At 31.2% G+C, this 19,237-nt stretch overlaps 1 protein-coding gene across 1 annotated transcript; it reads left to right on the forward strand.

The window, feature by feature from the left end:
* The first annotated feature begins 9,117 nt into the window (after window positions 1-9,117).
* Window positions 9,118-9,576, forward strand: LOC126699788 (disease resistance protein RPV1-like). The gene has a single exon (XM_050397759.1). It carries the CDS (start codon window positions 9,118-9,120, stop codon window positions 9,574-9,576), a length of 459 nt encoding a protein of 152 aa, XP_050253716.1.
* The last annotated feature ends 9,661 nt before the right edge of the window (window positions 9,577-19,237 follow it).

The following is a 19,237-nucleotide window of genomic DNA, read 5'->3' on the forward strand; positions in this document are numbered from 1 at the left end:
AGGGATGAATTGAAGAACTTTGCAGACAATAACTTTCTCTAATTGGTGATTGAAGTCGCGTACTGGAATCCGCGCAATCGGTTAGTCATGTACTGGGGGCTGTGCATTGAAAGGAGAAATTGTCACTACAGAACAAGTCCAATTGGGTATTGGGGTAAGGGTTCAACTGTAGATTGATATAAGGTACTAGGGTTCCTTTACTTGTAACCGCTTGTTGTGATGATAGTGGAATTTCGGGAGTAGTGACCTTAAAATCACCCGGTGAGGTTTTTGCCCTGTTGGTTTTCCCCATTCGTAAACAAATCACCGTGTCAATTTATTTTCTGCTACATACTTAGTTTAATTGGTGATTTGTTTATGCTACCACATGTTTGCATGTTAATTTGATTAATTAATAAACTTGGCTAATTAATCAATTAATTCATCACAAGGGGTCAATACATTTTTGGCCTATCAGAGGAGATTAAAGGAAGCAAGTTTTTTGAGGAATTTGGAGATGCAGATATGATAGAAGCCCTTGAAGATATTGAAGACTTGGATGATTTGGAAGCATTCAATGAGTTTGGAGAGGAACTCAAATTTGAACAAAGAAAATGAAATTCCAGTAATGTGGAATGCAATGCGGTCACACTGCCAATAGATTTTATGGCAAAATAGAACATTACTAAAAATGATGACTTCAATTCTAAAGGCTAAAATGCTCAGTGGGCATGTCATATCCTACTAATAGATGAAGAGATGGAGAATTTGGAACCTAAAGCAAAGGCAGGGCTAGAATTCCCACCATGTAAAATTATTTTTGAGAAACCATCTAAAAGAATGTCACAACATTTGAAGCCTCTATTCATTAAAGTTCATATGGATGGAAAACCTATTAATGGAGTTTTAGTAGATAATGGTGCTGCAGTTAATATTTTTCCTTAGGGAATGTTGAAAAAAAAAAACAATAAAAATAGAGGCAAATTTAATTCAATTAGATGTTTTAGTCAGTGGTTTGCTAGTGAATCTACTAAAACTAGAGGAGGGGAATAAGATTACAAATGTTGCCTTCTTTGTTGTTCATACTAAGGTAGCTTACAATGCCTTGTTAGGAAGGGAATGGATACATTCAAATTGGGTGATCCCTTCCTCCCTACATCAATTTCTAATTTTTTGGAATGATGATAATTCTATTGAGATGGTGAAGGCTGATAATAGGCCATTCAATGCATGTAAAAATACAATTGATGCTCAATTATATAAAAAAATGTTGGAATTTTGAAACTGACAGAGTTTAATTATAATGGCAAGCCAACAAGGGTGGAAATGGCTGAAGAACAACCATGTTTTGCTGGAAAAGATGTTATTAGCCAAGAAATTGGCAAGGAATGGGTTGAAGACAACATCGTAGAGCAACAAATGCCATAAATAGTTGAGGAACCAGTTAGTGATAAGTAGTTCACTTACTCTAGGGAAATTAAGGGCCATTAAACTAGCTGAAGACAAAGTAATAAATTATACTCTTGAGAATAAAATAGGACAAAGTATGTTCTTTGCAGAATGCGTATCGGAAGAAAAAAGAGAGATAGGAAACCAGGTTTAAATTCTCTTAGTAAAGGTCCTACCCAAATGTATTAAAAGCAAGAGTTCAAGACCCTTTTATAGAAGTGAATCTTGGAATTGAAGAAGAAAAGAAAGTGACTTATATTAGTAGTCACCTTACACAAGAACAATTCGATGAAGTGCTAGCTAGGGTGAAGAAGTTTAAGGATTGCTTTGCATGGGATTACACTGAATTACCAGGTTTAGACAGAACACTGGTAGAGCATAGACTTCCAATCAAGAAAGAACACCTTCCACACCAACAACCTCCTTGCAAGATGGTGAATGAGGTTACTTTGAAAGTGAAAAAAAAGATCAAAAGATTATTGCAAGCAGGATTCATAAGGCTAGCCAGGTACGTAGAATGGCTTTCTAATATAGTTCCAATTCTTAAGAAAAATGGCAAATTATGTGTGTGCAAAAATTTTAGGAACTTAAATACAACAACACCCAAAAATGAGTATCCTATGCCAATCGCAGATGTATTGGTAATGGAGTAGTAGGACATAAAATGTTGTCTTTTATGGATGGGCATTCAGGTGATAACCAAATCTTCATTGCAGAAGAGGATGTCCACAAAATTGCCTTCAGATGTCCAGGTTCTATTGGAACATTTGAATGGGTAGTAATGCCATTTGGCTTAAAAAATGCCAATGGGACTTATCAGCGACCCATGAATTTAATTTTCCATGACATGATTGGAAAGTTTATGGAAGTTTATATAGATGATGTGGTGGTTAAATCTTAAGACTTAAATACCCATCTATAAGACTTAGAAAAAGCCTTTTTGAGGATGAGAAAACATCAATTGAAAATGAGTCCTCTTAAATGTGCCTTTGGAGTGCAAGTAGGAAATTTTCTAGGTCTTCTTGTGCATAATAGAGGAATTGAGATAGACCAAAACAAAGCCAAGGCAATCATGCAGGCTAAACCTCCTTCCAATAAAAAAGAACTACAAAGGTTCTTGGTGTAGGAAAAACATAGTTTGTATCGCATACAAAACATTCGCAGCAGAAAATTAATGGATCTACTTCATTCACAATTGATAACATATACTATGTAAATTTCAGAATTTAAGAACAAAAAAGTGTACCTTGGTGTGGTGAAAATCAAAACTAAAGATTAAAAGTACTTGGAAATATTTTTAATCTTCACTCCAATTCCACTTATGCCCAAGAAGTGTGGACTCTCAATCAATTTATACATATGTGTTTAAGGGTGAATAAGAGAGTGACTTACACTCACATACACACTATTTTCATTCATTACAAAATTTTGTATGTTTCTCTCCTTATATAACTAATTATCTAATTGGGCTAGCCTTTTGGGCCATTCCAATTAGGTTTTAGTATGTGACTTGAAGTGGGACCAAAAGGGACAAATAAGACACTAGCTCTAATGGGTTTTGGGCTTTTCTATTAACTCTTGACAAGTCTAAAATTACCATTAATTATATTTAATACCACTATATAAATATAATTGTACTCTAGGCCTTATTAATAAGTTATATCCCAAAACTTTATTATACGTTCAACCTCTTCACTAAAATATTCGTAATAATACAAAGTCATAAAAATTGACTGATACTTTGAAAATTACTACATCTTAATCCTTGAGTACCTGTTTTAATTCTTTAAGTTATTCATCATATATTTATGAAATCCAATTTCATAAATATATACTTTAGTAACTTCTTATTAAAGTGGTTAGGCCTAACACTCTAAATAATCAAACCCATTAAACTTATCTGAACGAAATATTTTATATCTCCATTAAAAGATTATGAATTTCATCTTGAAAATATATGTTCCTTCAACATTAAATGTGGCCGCTCAACATATTGAGGTTTTGATTGTGATTTTAAATCTCACTCCCGATTTATTAAAGCAACCTACACTTCATGACCAAGTTCATTATTCTCTCAGGATTGAGAGTTTATGTAAATAGAAGTCGTGAAATTTATTATTCATTTAACAGTCATTAGTAGAATAATAAATCTCACAGTGGTCCAGTTCGATATGTATTTTTTTTTTTAGAAACTAAAAATATATCAACATATCAACTAGAAGTCTCCACTTTCATGATCAAGACAAATCATCTTAGTTAATATGTTATAGTCTTCGTAGATAAAATGCCCAATTTCATCATTGACTACGAACTAAAATTCTAAGTTTACAAAGAACTTATGATTTATATCTTCTGTGACTAAATCACATAAATCACATACTATGCATCTCAAATTGATTGGCATAATATTTCCACAATTGTTGAGGTGTTAATTCCTTATAGGAAGAAATTAAATGAGAAAATATCATACTAGAACCAACTATAACTAAAAATAAAGTTATTGTGAAAAAAGAACTACTATATCCACAATATTTTTCACAATACTTTCATAACAAACTATAGGTGGTGAATTTTTTTGGTTCTAATTTAAACTTACCAATGAAACAACTTTTTTGCATACCAATAACAATCTGTAACAACTTACTACTTATAATTTGTTGTGAAAATGTCTTGGATATAGCATTTGTTTTATGAAAATATTAAGACATCTTGTTTTCGTCACAATATTTTCAAAACTGTTGAGCTGTCAATTCTTTAAAAGTCAAAATAAAATATAACAAAATTATAAAGGTATTATAAAAATGTTGTGCCATTATATTGTGTTTTTAGAAATTTTTTGTTTCTTTAGTCAGTTTGTTGAGCCAAAATTTACTATTTCATATACAATTTTCTTAGGTTGACTTTTTGTATTGTTTTTCCTTGCGCACCATTTTTAAGTAAAACAACACAGTTTTACACAGAAAAACAAAAACAAAAACTTAGCATAAAAACACTTTTCATCATTTATGTTTGGGGTAGTTTATAATTTCTTCCTAAACTTTAAACTCAAGCAATTTTTTCTTTAATATTTTCAAAAATAGCAAATATATCATATTGTTATTCTCTCAACTAAACCCTAATGAAAGCTTATGATTCTTAACATATTTTATTGTGTAATGTCTAAAATACTCCCACTAAATTTTAACATTTCAAAAAATTTCTTCACATGTTTTGAGTTTTAGATAATAGTAATTCTTGGAAAGTTGAAATGATGATATATGGTGTTTTATTTTTATCTAAAGAACATTGATTTTTTAAGTTTAGATTTTTGAAACTTATAATTTATCTAATGGAAAATTCGATGATACATGCCTTTTGTTATCTTTTTTTTTTTTTCTTAGCAAATTTATTATTGGAAGATGATGATATTCATTCTCATTCTTAGAAGTTTTTAGTGAGTGGATATATTAACTTTAGCAAATAAGTACTAAAAAACTATTATAGTAAAATAGATATTTATATGTTAAATAGCTACCCTATAACTTTGTAGTTAATCGAAATTCTTATACAAATGAGATTAACTTTTTATAACAAAATTATCAAAATTCTTAAAATTAATATCTTTTTTAATTAATGTAAATCTTTATGTACTTTAAAAATTAAATGATTTATATTTTTTAAACAGTAAAAGTATTGAATGAAAGTTTTAATTGAAACCAATTTATTTTTAAAAAATAATAGTGTTGAATGTAAGTTACATTATTATAAAATCAGTGCTTTGTTGAGTTTGTTCCATCCCCAACTGTGATTCGGCCCATACGATATGATAATTACCCCAAAAAAACGTAAAAACCGTTGAGCTATTTTTTTAAACAAAACTTTAGATCTGAAAAATAAAGTACCGTGTATTTTTTTAGAAAACTTTATATTTAACAAAAATTTATATCTGGAAGATCAAGTACCGTGTATTTTTTGTTTCTCAAAAAAAAGAATGGGTAATTGTCCCACATTACTTAAGAGAGTGTGTTGTGTGTAATATAACTTGCCCCACCCTCCCTTAAAAGTTACCATGGCTTTTGAGTGGAGTTGTGGTGTGCCTTTTTGTTAGAACCCCTTTCCCTCTCCGTTGTGTGTGTGTGTGTTTGTTTCTCAAAAAAAAAAAAGTACCGTGTATTTTTTTAATCAAATACCGTGTGTGAATTTTTTGAACAAAACTTTAGATAAAAAATAAAGTACCGTGTATTTTTTTAGAAAACTTTATATTTAACAAAACTTTATACCTAAATATAAAGTACCGTGTATTTTTTTAACAAAACTTTAGATCAGAAAGATCAAGTAGCGTGTATTTTTTTTTAACAAAACTTTATATCAGAAAGATAAAGTACCGTGAATTTACCTCGCTCCTTATAATTTTCCCTGGAAGCGGAAGTGAGCCAGAGTAAAGCATTAAAATCAAAGAGTTAGAATATTAGCAATAGTCAAAATTTGGTAAAAATAATATAAATCTCATTTAATTTTACATCATCCAATAAAAGATTATCTCATCAGACTTTTACTTAAAATTTAATACATCTTACCACATCTAATAACACCACATCAACATTTTATTTAAAACTTGAAATACAGTGGTTATTGAGATGTTATCCAGCATGATTATATGTATTTATCTTTTAGTAATATGATGATGTGTCATATTTTTATTGGAGGGTGTAAATTAAAGTCCATAGAATTTACCTCATTCCATGAGATAATTTCCCCAGGAAGTGGAAGTGAGCCAAAGTAAAGCATTATAAAATCAAAAATAATGCTAGAGATACAAACTATTTGACAAATTTTTTTTTTTACAAACTGCTAATGTGCTAAGTGATTATTGATAAATAAAAAAGTAATATTAAAGGAGAGTTTAGATAAAAACCAATTAAAGTTTAACCACATCAACACTTTGTAAAAATGTTATAAATTAGTTTGTCTATAGCATTACTTTAAAATCAAAGAGGGTAGAATTTTCTTCTTAGAAAGTACTGGCATTTAATATTTATTGGTGATTAAGATTCTACTGTTGACTTTCCACTAAGCTGGTTTTTAAAAATAAATAAATAAAGTTTTCCTTGAGCATTTTTGGAGTCCATGATACAATGACATCTAAATTACATCGATGACTTCAACGCACCCTTAGCATGATAATCACTCTACAAGTATAAATACAATGTGAGGGAGGGTAAGAGTTGAGATTCAAGTCTCCTGAAAAAAGCTTTATACACATGTACTTGAATTAGGCTTCGAGTAGAATTCTATCTCAACTTAAAAAATAAAAAAATTAAAAATTACAGTGGAGAACCATGAAGCTAAACCTATTGTCGCACGAAATAAATTTATTTATTTTTAAGCCTATTGAGTATTGCCCCAAAAACTTGCTATTAGAAAACTTAAGACCACTACTCTAAAAGAAGACAAGTCAAGCACTAGGGGGGTTAACTTAAGCACTTATAACAGAACCAGTTGTTTCTATTGCAGGACCTCAAAGTTAATTCCTGCCATCATTGTTCTTGTGTAACTGATAGTACCAAACTACCAATGAGCTAAGTAGTAAGGGGTTGTGTCGTATGTTTAATGGTTGCTCCACCAAACCAAAGTGGCCAACTAATTAGTAAACTTATTGTAAAGCATGAATAGCTGGATTTGTTAAAATTTCGTCTTCACAACTCTCAATATATAAGTTTAATAGTCAGACACTAATTTGATTTTATTTTCGTAATTTTTTAGAGATTTTAGGAATGAAAGGAAATAAAATTATAATTTTGATATTTTTAGAGTCAATCAGAACACTTCCTGGAACTTTCCTAAACTTTCTAACAAGAATAAAACCCAAACTTCATTAAAAGTTAGTCACCGTTATCTTCTCTTTTCTCAAACAGAGAACACACAAAGTTCTTCTTGACATCTGATCCGTATCCTCAATGTCCTCTCTCTTCTCTAATGCAATGCTTTCATTATGTGAATTCAGAATTCTCTTTATATATAATATAAATATATATATATATATATATATAAATATATATATGTATAATTTGTGTTTAATTTAATTTGATCGATGAGAATGCAGAGGGAAAGGTGAGAAACAGAAAATTTGTTTATTGAGTTTTTGTGTTTCCTGTTGTTTTATGTCTGAATTTCTCCTCTTGTGGTGATCGTTAAATAATAAAAAGATAAAATAAAAAATAAAAATCGTTTAATACTAGGGATGAAATCAGAATTCTAGTTTAGGGTTCCTATAAAAAAAAAATTCTAGTTTAGGGGGCCAAAAGGCATAAGCCAAAAAAATTTAGAGTTAAAAGAATTAAAAATATGTAAAATTAAAGACTAAATATATTAAATTAAAGACTAAATATATTATGAAAAATAGAATTAATATCCAATCAGCATTACAAAATTTTAATTAAAATATATACAACTTATTTGTTTTCTAATATATTTTTAATCAGTCATTTGTTAAAATTGAATTTGATGTCCTTTTTAAGTCATGAAATAATTTATAATTAATTTTGCACTAAATTTGCACTAATCAAGTTCATCCCATGTAACACGTTTAAAAAAACCAAAAAAGTAAAGTCAAGAGTATTAGGAGAACCACAATTCAACTCTCTATAACCACTCTAAAAACAGGCTCGCAAGGCATGACGTCAAATGTTATAAAAGATTTGTGTGTGTCTTCCTCATTATCAGTTGGTTTTGTGGTGAAATGGCATGATTCACGGTCCAATAAATGGTACTTGAACTAAGATCATGGCTTCGAGTCGCGGGAGTGTCATTGTGAGTGAGGGATTGTTGGGAGGATCACAATTTGACTCCCTACAACCACCCTAAAACCAGGCCCGCAGGGCATGATTTCGAATGCCATAAAAAACTTGAGTGTATCTTCCTCATCACCAATTGGTTTTGAGGTGGAATGGCATAACTCACAGTCTAACAAAAAGTAAATGTATTCGAGAATAACTAGTTGGAGTGTAAGGATACAAGAAAAAGTTGGGATCATATTTGAAAGCATTGCCCATGCCCAAAACCTTGAGAGAGGTTTTAGAGCTTTACAAGAACCAATTGCTGGAATTCTCAAACACGTAACTTTTTACTTTTCTTGCACACATCCATGTCTTTTATTTCTCTCCTTGAAATAAAATATCCATGAAAAATTTGTTTCCCTCTTCTCTACAAGGGATGGCTTGATGCATTTGAGGCCTAAGGTGAAAATTGAATTGAAGCATTTTATATATTTAAATATGACTTTTTTAATAAATAAAAAATTAAATATTAATTAAACTCTCTTATCTTATTTTAGATACAAAATTACTAATTAACATGAACCACATAATTTTTTTTTTAAAGTCTATCAACATTAAAAATTTGACAAAACTTTTCACACATGTTGATGTGGCAGATTGATAGTGGTACATAAAAAAGTGGTGTTAGTAGTTGACATATATAAGAATTAGTAAAAGTTTGTCAACTCAAAGCTGTAAAAAATGTTGTAAAATTTTTTGTGTATTGCTCTTTTTCTTTTTGTTGAGAAGTACTACCTTTCACAACTTTTTCACAAGTGTTAGTTGTTATTAATTCTAATTTGAAACCACTACTGAAATTTCTTTTTTGACCACTAATAATAACCTATAACAACCTTCCACTTAGGATTTTTACATGTTATCCAGTATTTTTCAAATGGCTTCCATAAACATTGAAAAAGCTTCATTTTCATCATCATCTTATTCTTTAACACCACGATGGAAATATGATATCTTTCTCAGTTTTAGAGGTGAGGATGCTTGCTATGGTTTTATAGACTATCTATATGCTGCCTTGAAACAGATGGGCATTGTCACATGTAGAGATGAGGAAAAACTTGAGAGATGTACGTCCATTTCACCAGATCTCTTGAAAGTAATAGAAGAATCTTGGTTTGCAATTTTCATTCTCTCAAAAAATTATGCATCTTCTACATGGTGCTTGGATGAACTTGCAAAAATCATTCAATGCATGAAAGAGATAGGAATAACAGTTTTGCCAATTTTTTATGATGTGGGTCCATCTAATGTGCAGAAACAAATGGGAAGTTTTGCCCAAGCCTTTGCTACACATGAGAAGAATTTCAAGGATCACATAGAGAAGGTGCAAACCTGAAGAGCTACTCTGAAAGAAGTGGCCAATCTTAAAGGGTGGCATTTCCAAAATAGTTAATCCAATCTGAAAATATTTTTTTACTTTTAAATGTTCAAAAAAATACACTTCTTATCATTATTCTTGTTTTGATCCTTTGGCATACCTACATACACGTTCATGGTTCTTTCATTTTCACTTGATCCAACTAATTTATATTTTCATATTTCTTTCAATTATGTCTTAAGCAAAGATATTTACATTTTTCTGGTTTTACCCAATACAATAGAACTTTAAATTTCTTTCTTAAACTCACCAGATATCTCTCTATTGCACGTTCGTATCTCTCTATTGCACGTTCGGGTCAAAATTTATCCAAAACATTGTGGGAGAGTTATGGCATAAATTGAGTTATGCATTGTTAGAAGATATCGAAGACCTTGTAGGGATAGAATCTCAAGTGAAGGAATTGAAGACATATTTGGCCATAGAGTTTAACAATGTTCGCATTATAGGAGTTTGGGGGATGGGGGGAATTGGCAAGATCAATATTGTTGGCATCCTTTTAAAGATGATACATAATATTTTTGAGGAGAAGAAGAAGAAAAAGCAAAAAAGATGCTAACACATAATATAAAATTATTAAGTTTGCATGATTTAAATTTGTGGCAAAAACAATGATAATATATCCATGATAAAGGTTTTTATCTACATGATATATAGTAGTCCATATATAAATACCAAACTTGTTACACCTAATAAGGGATAGTTATTGTTTTCAAAAAAAAAAAAAAAAAAAGTTAACAACCATTTTACATAGAAATGGATTAATTATTTTTTGTAACATAATCCATCAATTATTTTATAACAATTTAACCAATTTGAAAGAGAGGAATAAATTTTGATTTAAAAAAAAAAAAAAAAGTTGAAAACACGCTACAGTGCCAAACATGGACGTGGACTTGTATCCAAACCCACACTAAGAAATAAAGTCTCATCTAACACTAGACTTTGCCAAATAAACTCATTTTTAAGTACATGTGGAAGAACTTTTTTTTTTTTTTTTTTTGAGAGTAAACGCCAGAATTTTATTCAAAGAAATAATAAGTTTATAAAAAAGCAAGGCAGCATAGAACAACCATACTAAATTTGAAATAGCCACATAGCTTTCTCACCACCTAACAAAAACAGCAACTGTAATCAAAGTTACATCAAAAAATGCCCAAGAAAAAACAAGACTATTTTACTAAAACTCAAGACAAAACTCCAAAATTAGCTTCCTAGTATTCTAAAGCATGGGCAATAGTAGACCTAGCTAGAACAAGGGGATCCAGACGTGGAGTACCGTAGCAAGCCTCATTCCACTTATTCCAAATCATCCAACTGATTGTGAAAAATATTGCAATCTCTGGGTCATTTTTTCTTTGCATTATTTGATCTGCCACATCCACAAATGAGAGATTTGTGCAATGAGTCATGATCTCCCTCAAGCATGTGGACTTCCAAACCATATCAAAATATGTACAGCTTAGTAGGACATGGTCTGTTGACTCCACCCCATCCTCACAACAATCACATCCAGCATCAAACAAAATTTTCCTTCTAGCTAGATTAGCTTTAGTTGGCAATATATCTCTACATGCTCTCCAAATGAAAGTTTTGATTTTGTTACATACCTTGGCCGCCCAAATTCCTTTCCAAACTTTATTGCTTTATGAGTGATTGGATGATTGGCCATGAGAAGATCTCAGATGTTGCGTTTGGATCATCCTATATGCACTTTTTACCGAATATTCACCTGTGCTTTTGTATGCCCAAATTTGGATGTCTTGCACCGCTCTATTACTTAAAGAGATGGATTTAATAACCTCAGCTTCATGTGGGAGGAATACATGATCAATCATGGATACTCGCCACGATCTTGTAGTTGGATCAATGAGGTTATCCATTGTGGCCATTGTTGACATTGAGGAGCACGGAGTTACCACCTTGAATGATGGTGGAGTTGGAAGCCATTGGTCTTGCCAGTAGATTTTGTGATTTAGACTTGATGGGGGGTTTGAAGATTGGTATGTGTTAGGAATCAAAATCTTGTGTTTATTTCCCTTACCTAATCTCGTGTCTCATTCTCTCACATGTTTGAAAATAGTTTTATCCCATTAGATAATCTTACTGAAAAATGGGTCAATGCAAGGTCAACACAATAATTAAAAAGAGCACTAAAAGCCCATACAATTTACCTCGCTCCATGACATAATTTTCCACTAAGCTTTTCAACTTTACACTAAACCTGGTATTTATAAATAAATAAATAAATTTCCACTAGAGTATTTATGCCCTCCACGATACGACAACGTCTAAATTGAAGAAAGTAATATTAACAAACTTTACAGCGGATAAGTATGAAGCTAAATTTATTGTCCCACGATTTCTTTTTTCTTTTTCTTTTTTAAGCCTATTGCCCCTAAAAACTTGCTATTAGAAAACTTTTTTTTTCTTTTTTTTTTTTTGAGAAACTGCTATTAGAAATCTTAAGATATTATAGGAAATTTTATGCTCCAAAAAAAAGTTATTATAGAAAATTTAACATAACTTTAAAATATGATTCAAAAAATAAATATAACTTTATTATATACATACAAAACATACATTAAAAAGAATTTAGAAAGAAATAGAAACCTGTAAAATTTTAAGATTACATTTGCTATTTAGAGAAAAATTCCTTATTATATATGTTGATGACGACAAACAGTCAAGCTGTTATTTTAGTCTCTCATAATTATCTTCCATTTCGTTTAACACAGTTGAATAATTATTTGTCTTTGTTTTCTCACTTTCACGCTCTCTTTGTTTAAACAATTAATTTGTTGAATCCTTCTCAAAAATTAAAAAAAAAAAATTAATTGTTGTCTATGTCTCTTTGATTCCAATACCCAATGCCCATTCTTAAATTTATTAGTAGAATGGTATCGTTTACACAAAATACATGCAAATAGAGTCTTTTTTTCTCTTTCTTTTTTAACATGCAAATTACATAAAGATAAACTGAATCCGGCTTTTATTTTTTTTCATTTTGTTTTCTTTTTTCCTTATGGATTTGATAACTTCGAGTCCGCCTTTAGAGTTTTGACTAGAAGATGCCTAGAAGGAGAGCATGTAAATGTTCAGCCCTCTAAACAACCAAACAATACATGGGGAAGAGTTTATCATTAGAGTTAAAAAATAAGTTTCAGTCGCTGTCTTGCCAGGAAAATTCCTGGAAAGAAAGGGCCATTTAAATAAATGAGTGTTGTTGACTGAAAACAGAGAATGTGAATCCCCCTCTCTTCTATCTTTCACAAACACATAAATAATAGTGGCCATTCCTTTATTAAAAAGGCAATTATGTAATAGGATCTGAATCCAGCATTTCTTTTCCTATATTTTTTGAGTTTTTCAATCACTTCCACAATTTCAGTTCCATCTCTTTTATTTCTCTCCTTTCACTCCCTCCTTGAAATGAAAAATCCACGTCAAATCATTCTCTTCTTCATTAATTTTTCTTTCAATTTTAGTTGAATGTGTGTGTGTATGTTATCTTGATTGTAGATCTAGATTTGTCAAAAATATTTCTAAGGGCTTACATTACCACTCAAAAAGTCGCATCTTCATCATCATTTTCTTCTTCAACACCACACAGTGGCGATTCTAGGAATTTTGTCCAGGGTGTTCCTATTTTACTTTGAAAAAATTTCAGGTCATTTCGGTCTATTTCGGATGTTTCGGGACATTTCGGTAAATACCGGCCAAAATTCAAGATTTGGCTAGTATGAAGTTTGTGCTTTAAAAAAAAAAAAAAAAAAAAAAAAAAAAGTTCTTAAAACCAAAACAAATTTGCATTCTGTACACCGAAAAACCTCAAAAGGAAAAAAAAATGAAAAGAAATGAAATGAACAAAGATACCTAACAATAAACTTTAAGTTCATTTGAAATATTAATAAAATTATTAATTATTATTGTTTAGTTTTTTTGCTAAATAATATTTCAAATGAACTTATAGTTTATTGTTTAGTTGTTTCATAAATTTGTTTGTCTTTTATAGTATTTTATAAACTATAATTTGTTGTATTGTTGTTTCATTAATTATTAAATTATTAATTGTTGTTTAGCTTAACATAATTTAATTTGTTTGTCTTTTATAATGTATTGATTAATTAGTTATACAGCTTTAATTATTGTTGTTTAGCCTAACAATAAACTATATTGCTTTAATTTGTTTGTCATTAATTATACTGCTTTAATTTATTATATTGTTTAGCTCCATGTGCAAATTACACTAAAAGAGCCACTGATGTGCACATTACACATCCCATGTGCAGCACAATAATTAAAGCACTAAAGCAGTGTAATGTGTAGCCCAGCCCCATGTGCCCATCTACCCCCACCCCACTCAACACACAAGCACGCCTTATGCCTGTTACCCCCTGCCAATCAGAAAATTTCACAATCACACATTACACTAAAAGACAATTAATATCTCACCAACACCAACACACTACACACACCAACACCAACGGATAAGATAAACTGATAAAGCCAAATTCAAAAAGTCAAAAATAGACAAAAAAATTAATAAAGCTAAAGTTCGGCCAATCACAGATAGAGAGAGTTTCATTCATTTCAATTCAGATAGAGAGAGAGAGTGTGTGAGAGACTGAGAGAGAGTCAGAGAGAAAAAGAGAGAGAAGTTTCAAGTTAGCTTAGTAAAATGAAATACCTTGAGGGAGGGAGCACCGGAGCAGCCGAGAAGGGAGGCCTGAAGGCTGAGGCAGTGACGAGGCGACGAGTAATCTGCTAATCTCCGTCCTCTGATGAGGGTTAGCAACGAGCAATGCATAAGGGCGAGCAAGCGACGACGACAATCTGGACTAGGCCAATCTGATCCGATCTGGAGACTCTCCAATGACGTGACCGATCCGATCTCCGTCTATTGGCTGGAGGCTCAAGCAGCGTTGCTCTGAGAGTGAGGGACTGGGGAGTTGCTGTCTTTAGGTTTGCTTTAGGCCCTTTAGTGGTTTTTTTTTTTTTTTTTTGATAAAGCCTTTAGTAATTTATGATTTAGACCTTTAGGGACTGAGGCGTTGCTCTCTTTTTTTTTTTCTTTTTTTCTTTTTTTGAGAATCCATGGGTTTGCTACCTTTGTAATCTATTGGGCTTGCCATGGGCTTGGCTCTATTACAATTTTTTTTTTTTTTGGGCTTTTTTTTTTTTTTTTAATTTGAGGGTGTTCCTAATTTTGTGATTGAGGTTTCTCCTAATACAGAGAAAATATAAAAAATTTTAAAAAAAAATCAATTTTTTTTTCAGGTCAGGTTGTTCTTGGGAACACCTTGAGTTGCACGTGGCGTCGCCACTAACGCCACAATGGAACTATGATGTCTTTCATGGCTTTAGAGGATACCCGCAATAGTTTTATAGATCATCTATATTCTGCTATAAAACAAAAGAGTATTGTCACCTTTAGAGATGAGGGAAAAAATTAAAAAGGGCATGGATCAAGAGGGCATTGTCACCTTGAGGCTTATCAAATTATTAAAAACATTTACTGAGAATTATAAGTGGAATTTTGACTATGAAAAAAATACAATAAAACTTATTCAGATATTAAAAAAAAAAATAGTAAATAAATACAATATAATAAATACACTATATTTTTATGGGTTTTCTAACATTAAAAGAAGAAAAGTCAAGCTCTAGGAGTTAATTAAGTTTAATTAGCACTCAGATAATAGAATCAACTATTTCAATTGCAGGACTTCAGAGTTAATTCCATTAAAAAAAAGAGAAGAATAAGTAAGTTCCTAGTAACTAGTATAAAGTTTTGTTTACACTTTATTTTGCTTTTTTATCCACTTTTTTTCTTGTTTTAGTCTAGAGGAAATTATTTTATTTTTTCAGGATAAGTACTTTAGTGGAAATTTGATGACAATTGAAACAGTTACCTTAATTTACCTTAATTTACTCCTCCACTAAAGTACTACTCCCTCCGTCCCACTTTGTTTGTCCTCTATTCCATTTTAGGATGTCCCAAAATATTGTCCTGTTTCTAAAAATAAAAGTCATTAATTTACTAATGTTCCTATTATACCCCTATTTTATTAATAATTCAAATTTTTGATAAATTTATTTAAAGGTAATTTTGGAAACTTATACATTTTTAAAAGGTAGACAAGACAATAAATGATGTTCCCTTAAAAAGTTTGACTTTTCAAACAGGACAAATAAAGTGGGACGGAGGGAGTATTTGTTTACTTTTACCATTAAAAAAAATTATTCACTTTTTGTCATAGTATAAACTATAGAGCGATTACAAAATAACAAAAAGTCAAAGAAAAAGGCTTTCTATACAAAATTCCAATAGAAGGGAGACTAATAGGCCCTCCACTTTCTTTAAGACATAGGGGATTATAAAAGATCATACATCCCTTGCCTACCCTTTTCTCTTTCTCAAATTCACATTACCAAAGAAGTATATGAAGCTAAAAACATTGTGAATACATCTCTGTTCAGTGAAAGTCCATTGGTAGGCACATTTGAATTTTTAGCCATGTATATTTTGTTTTGATATAAACTCAAATTTCTATTTAAAAAAAAAAAAAAAAAAAAAAAAAACTACATACTAACCCAAACCAAAATTCAACCAAAGCTATAAGAATGATTTGTGATAGGTAATTTAAAAAATACAACAAAAAAAATTAAATAAAAAAACCATCAACCTAAATTAGAGTTATAAGAAAGAACAAAAATCAAGCAATAAAGAGAGAGAGAGAGAGAGAGTACTCACAGTTTTTGTGTGGAAAAAAAATATGGATTGAATCGAATAAATGATATCAAATTTATACAAAATAAGATGGTGAGAAAAAGAGTTAAAATATAAGAAAGAAGAAATGATGAAGAAAGTTTAACAGTAAAGTAAAGAATAGGAGGGAGATAAAAAGGCAAAGAGGGAGGGGAAAGGTTGGAGGAAGAGAAGAAGAGCTTTTTTTTTTTTCTTTAGAATAGAAAGATGAAAAGTTTAAATATTCAATTACTTGAAATTAGAAAGAAGAAAATGAAAAGTTGAAATCAATTTGGGTAGCTGCATAGTCAAATATTTGCATTTAAAACAAGTACATAGTAACATGTTGAATAGTAATGGAGTGCATTAACAGGTTTGTCCATTAATTATATTTAATTATTTTATATAAAATAAAATATAAAAAATCATAAAGGAAATGAAAAAAAAATGGATAGCTGAATAATCAAATATTTGCATTTAAAACAAGTGAATAGTAACATGTTGAATAGTAATAGAGTGCATTAAAATTTTGTCCATTAATTATATTTAATTATTTTATATAAAATAAAATATAAAAATCATAAAGGAAATGAAAAAAAAAAAAAAGAGGTAGCTAAATAGTCAAATATTTGCATTTAAAACAAGTAATTAGTAATAGAGTGCATTAACAGGTTTTTCCATTAATTATATTTAATTATTTTATATAAAATAAAATAGAAAAATCATAAAGGAAATGAAAAAAAAAAAAAAAAGGTATGACATGGCTGATGAGATGGCTCAACAGAGGTACAACATCATTAAATTTTACTTCTCAGCTTTTAGATATATATAAACTAGATTTATGCATACAACCAACTTTGTAGACAAGGTTGATAAATGGGAGAAGGTCGTCTTGTTAGAATTGTAAGCCTTGTTGTACTTGTTATTGTTTTTTTGATGCATCATGTCTAGAATTTAGGTGTTGTCACATTTTCTTCATTGTTTTGTCATTGTAGCTTGATGCATTGCATTTCAAAGCGAATTGATAATATACCTATTATAAACATCCAAGTATATACATATGGTTCCAACTTTATTGGATGTCCCCAAAGGACATCCAATAAAAATGCTTAGTTCTCCAAAAGTTGAGTTGGATGTGCTAGACAAAGATACTCTCGGGTGGAGTCATGAATTAGTTTAAAACTCCATAGCCAAAATGATGCTGAGAGAATTTTACAATTCTTGTTGGTGTTGCTGACATGCTCATAAGGCCTCATCCCAAATCTCGGGCTTAATTGGTAGAAAAAGGATAATGACTGTTGCATACCAGGAATTGTAGAAACCAAGCTGGCTAGTCTTTTATGATCTTACTTGGCCAACTTTAAATGAAGACCTTGAGCATTGAAACCATTTATGTAGGATACAATTACTGTCTAAAATTATTGTTGTTCGTTGGAGGATGTTATTGAATTTTCTTCTTGCGAGGGAAGAATTGAGAAGACATCTGATATGAGTACTTATGTTATTTGTGTCAAGGAAACTGAAACCTTAGACCATATTTTTTTTGTCCTATTCATATCTGGAGAAATCTTTTTTGGATTGATCTTTCCGTTAGAACTAATTTTATATAGCCTTACTTGATTCAGGCATGGATGAAGAGCTGGATGAAGGGAATTGGCAGCAATTTAGAGAACTTATGTACTTCTCATTGTCTTTTGTCTCTAATTTTTGGTCCTTTTTAACTTACAAGAACAAGGCAACCGTGAAGTAAGAGCCTCTCTTTGCCATTAATGTGGTCATGTATTGTAAAAGTTCAATTTCTATGAGTAGGGTAACTAATAGATAATAAACAAAGAAAAGACCCAGCAACAGGATAAGCAAGTACAGACCTTTAGAAAGTGTTCAAACTGGCAACCAATCCTGTTGGAGAAGAGCTGCAAGGGTAGGAGAAAGAAATGAAAGGATTCAGTTTTATTTTAAAATATTGATAACCAGATAGGTGCGTGGTCACGGCTGGTTGTTTCAGCTGGGTTGTTTAGTATTCCATCGAATATTTTAACCAAACAGCATCACTCCTTATAAGGGCTTGGATGTTCCCTATCATATTTTCAAAAATTCAATGGCAGCAGTGGAAGGTTACAAAGCTAAGCAAACCCATGATGACTATGATGAGGTTGGAAGCTCTAATAACGAACCTCACCCAAAAAGGATTGAAAGACTGCCAGAAATTATGGCCCACAGTAACTCAGACTGTGAGGAGTCAAGTGAGTACAAAGAATGTCGTGAAGAGCTAAGTGAAAGTGAGGTTAATCAACTTTTTTCCCTGTAAGTCACTGTCTTTCTTCTTAATTCAAGTTCTATTGGTTGCTACGTTATCTTTTTCTTGTGTACATTTATTAATGGATTGCCACCATATGTTTGATTAGAGTTTTCAGTGAGACTCCTAGCAATTTGAATAGGACAAACAATGAATTGCAACAAAAAGCTTCTTGTTGTTTACCGTTATATCTCCATGTCAATATCTTCCGTTTAAAATTATGCCTCTCACTCCCCCACATTCTCATTAAAGAGTGGAAACTCAAAAAAGAAACACACACCCTGAATCACAGCTTGGAATCAAAAGGGCAGAGAAGAGAGAGAGGCAGAGAAATGTGAGAGTTCCCTATCCTTTACTCAACACTGCCACAACCTCTCGTTTCTACCAATCCAAGGTGCTGTCTCAACAAGCGTTCTGTCAAGCAGGTGGAGGCCACTCTGTACTCTTGTCCCCATTCTTGACTTGGGCTCATACTTTGGGCAGCGGGATCAAAATCTGAATCTCTCCCCACCCTCCTCACTGCCTACCCTGTCATAATTTTAGAAGTCCACAAGCACTACCCACGTAATCAC

Source organism: Quercus robur, chromosome 9 (assembly GCF_932294415.1).
Source record: "Quercus robur chromosome 9, dhQueRobu3.1, whole genome shotgun sequence".
Classification (NCBI taxonomy): Eukaryota; Viridiplantae; Streptophyta; class Magnoliopsida; order Fagales; family Fagaceae; genus Quercus; species Quercus robur.

Coding starts and splice junctions, on each gene's coding strand:
- LOC126699788 (XM_050397759.1), top strand. CDS start 9,118: ATGGCTTCCATAAACATTGAAAAAGCTTCATTTTCATCATCATCTTAT.